Source organism: Rhincodon typus, chromosome 4 (genome assembly GCF_021869965.1).
Source record: "Rhincodon typus isolate 14 chromosome 4, sRhiTyp1.1, whole genome shotgun sequence".
Classification (NCBI taxonomy): domain Eukaryota; kingdom Metazoa; phylum Chordata; class Chondrichthyes; order Orectolobiformes; family Rhincodontidae; genus Rhincodon; species Rhincodon typus.
In genome coordinates, this window is record NC_063335.1 from 121,185,784 (window position 1) to 121,188,290 (window position 2,507).

Consider the following 2,507-nt stretch of genomic DNA (forward strand, 5'->3'; position numbering starts at 1 on the left):
GGGTGGGGGGGGTGTGGGGGGGGGGGGGGGGGTGGGGTGGGGGCGGGGATGGCTGGTGGTGGTGGGGGGGGGAAGGGGGGTGGGGTTTGGCGGTGCATGGCTGGTGGTGGTGGTGGTGGTGATGTGGGGGCGGGGGGGAAGGGTGGGTGGGGTTTGGCGGTGCGTGGCTGGTGGTGGTGAATGGTAAAACTGTTAGATGGGGTGTCAGTCAATGAGGCTGCTTTGTCCTGGATGGTGCCAGGCTTCTTGACCATTGTTGAAGCTGTAACCATCCAGGTCAGCAGAGAATATTCTATCACACTACTATTGTACATTGTAGATGGTGAGCAGGATTTTGGAGAGTTAGAAGCTGAATTACTTGCCACTGATTTCTGAAACCTGTTTTTTTAGCTACTGTCGATGGTGTGGGTGGAGTGCAGCGATGATTCTGCCATTGGATGTCAAAGAGACCATGATTGTATTCACTCTTGATTCACACCACACTAGCCACTTAACAGCCTCAGCCCAGATGCTGTCTAGGTTTTGCTGCATTTGGACACTGTGTCAGTAATGAACAAGTTGTGAATGGTGTTGAAATTCTTGATATTCTGCAGTCCATTTGGTGTAGGTACATCCAGAGTTCTGTTGGGAATGGAATTGAAGGAATTTGCCTTGCAACAAAGGAACAATTAAGTAGTTACAAGTGAGGATGGTGTGTGGCTTACAGGGCAATTTGCAGGTGGTGGTGATCTCCTGCAGCTATTGCCTTTTCACTTTTAGGTGGTAGACGTTGCGTGTTTGGAAGACATTGTCGAAGAATCTTCCCACTTCGATGATAAACGCATGTATACAGCCAGGCCCCTTTGCTTCTGCACCCATATAAGTATTCTATTCGCTTTATGTATTACTTGTCCACATTCTTAGCACCAAAGTGCATGACCTCATATTTTTCCACATCCAACTGAATTTTTAAAATTCATTTATGAGACGTAGGCTTCGCTGGCTGGGCAAATATTTATTTCCATCCCTCCTTACCTTTGAGAACTTGGTGGCGAGCTGCCTTTTTGAAGTGCTGTAGTCCTTATGGTGTAGGGACATCCACAGTGCTATTAAGGAGGGAATCCAGGATTTTGACCTAGTGGCAATGATGGAATGGTAATATATTTCTATGGAGGAATGATTATTGCTTAATGGGAAACTTGCAAGTGGTAGTGTTCTGTTGACCTTCTAGATGGTAGAAGTTGTGTTCTATGTGGAAGATGCTGCCTAAGGAGCCTTGGTAAGTTGTTGCAGTGCATCTTGTAGTTGGTGTGCATTGCTGCCGCTGTGAGTCGTTGGTGGAATGAGTGAATGTTGAGGGTGTTCGATCAGATACCGGACAAGCATAGTGCTTGTTCCTACATGATGTAGACTTTCTTGAGTGTTGTTCAAACTGCACTAATCTAGGTAAGTGGGGAATATTCATCACACTCCTGACCTGACTTGATGATGATGGACTGGTTTTAGAGAGTCAGGAGGCAAATTATCCATCATAGAATTCCTAGCTTCTGACTTGTCCTTGTATTTATGTAGATGCTTTGCTAATTTCTTGCTTAATGATACCTCCTGGATGTTGATTGTGAAGGATTCAGCAAATGGTAATGCTATTGAATGCGGTGTCTGAGGAGTCACGAATGATGCTGAACATTGTGCAATAATGTGCTCACCTCTGACCTTAATACAGATGAAAATCACCACACTCAACTCACCTTTACACTAGAGGACATTTGTTGAAGTGGTCACTTAATAGATTAAGTTCTTTTCTTCTCTTCTCAGGTGATGCTTTCCCCTGGACCATCAGTCTCAGCCAGTTTAGTGTGTATACTCTACTTGGACAGCTGAAGGCATGTAATCTTTTGGAACCCTTGGGCTGTACTTCGACACTGGCCATCACCTCACATAAGCTGCAGAGCTCCAGCCCTGAAACCAGACATTCGTTTGTTGTCTGTCTCCATGTAGATCTGGAGTCTCTGGAGATGAAATGCTCAAACCCTCAGGTTGGTGTTGGTACAGCTAATTGATTTATTGTGGGGAAAATAAGAAATGACTTTCTTTAAGTTAATTTGTCCTGTACTTTATAGGAGAATTCTTATTCCATTAAACATCTTAGCTTTCTCTTTTGAGTTTGGTGACCAAGATCATGGAGAAAGATTAGTTTACTGCTTTGATGTGCTCTCAAGTTTTTTTTGTAATTTAGATTCTTCCAAAAAAAATTTAGTAACTGCAGTCTAAAGTGCATCTTAAAACTGATGGAGTAAAATCAGTTACAGATGTGTAGTTTCTAAAAGTATTATGTAGCAGAATTAATGTGCAGCAGCTTTGAAAGTGTCCACTGGAGCTGCTTGTTCAAGAGTTTATCATAACTTCACACAATATGTTTATAGATGTGGGCTGTAACATTAAAGAGATTTCAGATTTAAATAATATAGACTTGAGTTCTCATTAATCAAATGCATTCCATGCAGTGGTGGAAATCTTCTGCCAAACCT

At 43.2% G+C, this 2,507-nt stretch overlaps 1 protein-coding gene across 1 annotated transcript in view; it reads left to right on the forward strand.

Moving 5' to 3' along the window:
* Positions 1–2,039, forward strand: part of LOC109929757 (intermembrane lipid transfer protein VPS13B) — a 310,493-nt gene extending 308,454 nt beyond the window's left edge. The window contains exon 6 of the mRNA XM_048596229.1: positions 1,795–2,039. Within this exon, the coding sequence (XP_048452186.1) occupies positions 1,795–2,039 (245 nt within the window). The remainder of the gene's footprint in view (positions 1–1,794) is intronic.
* Positions 2,040–2,507: the final 468 nt, after the last annotated feature.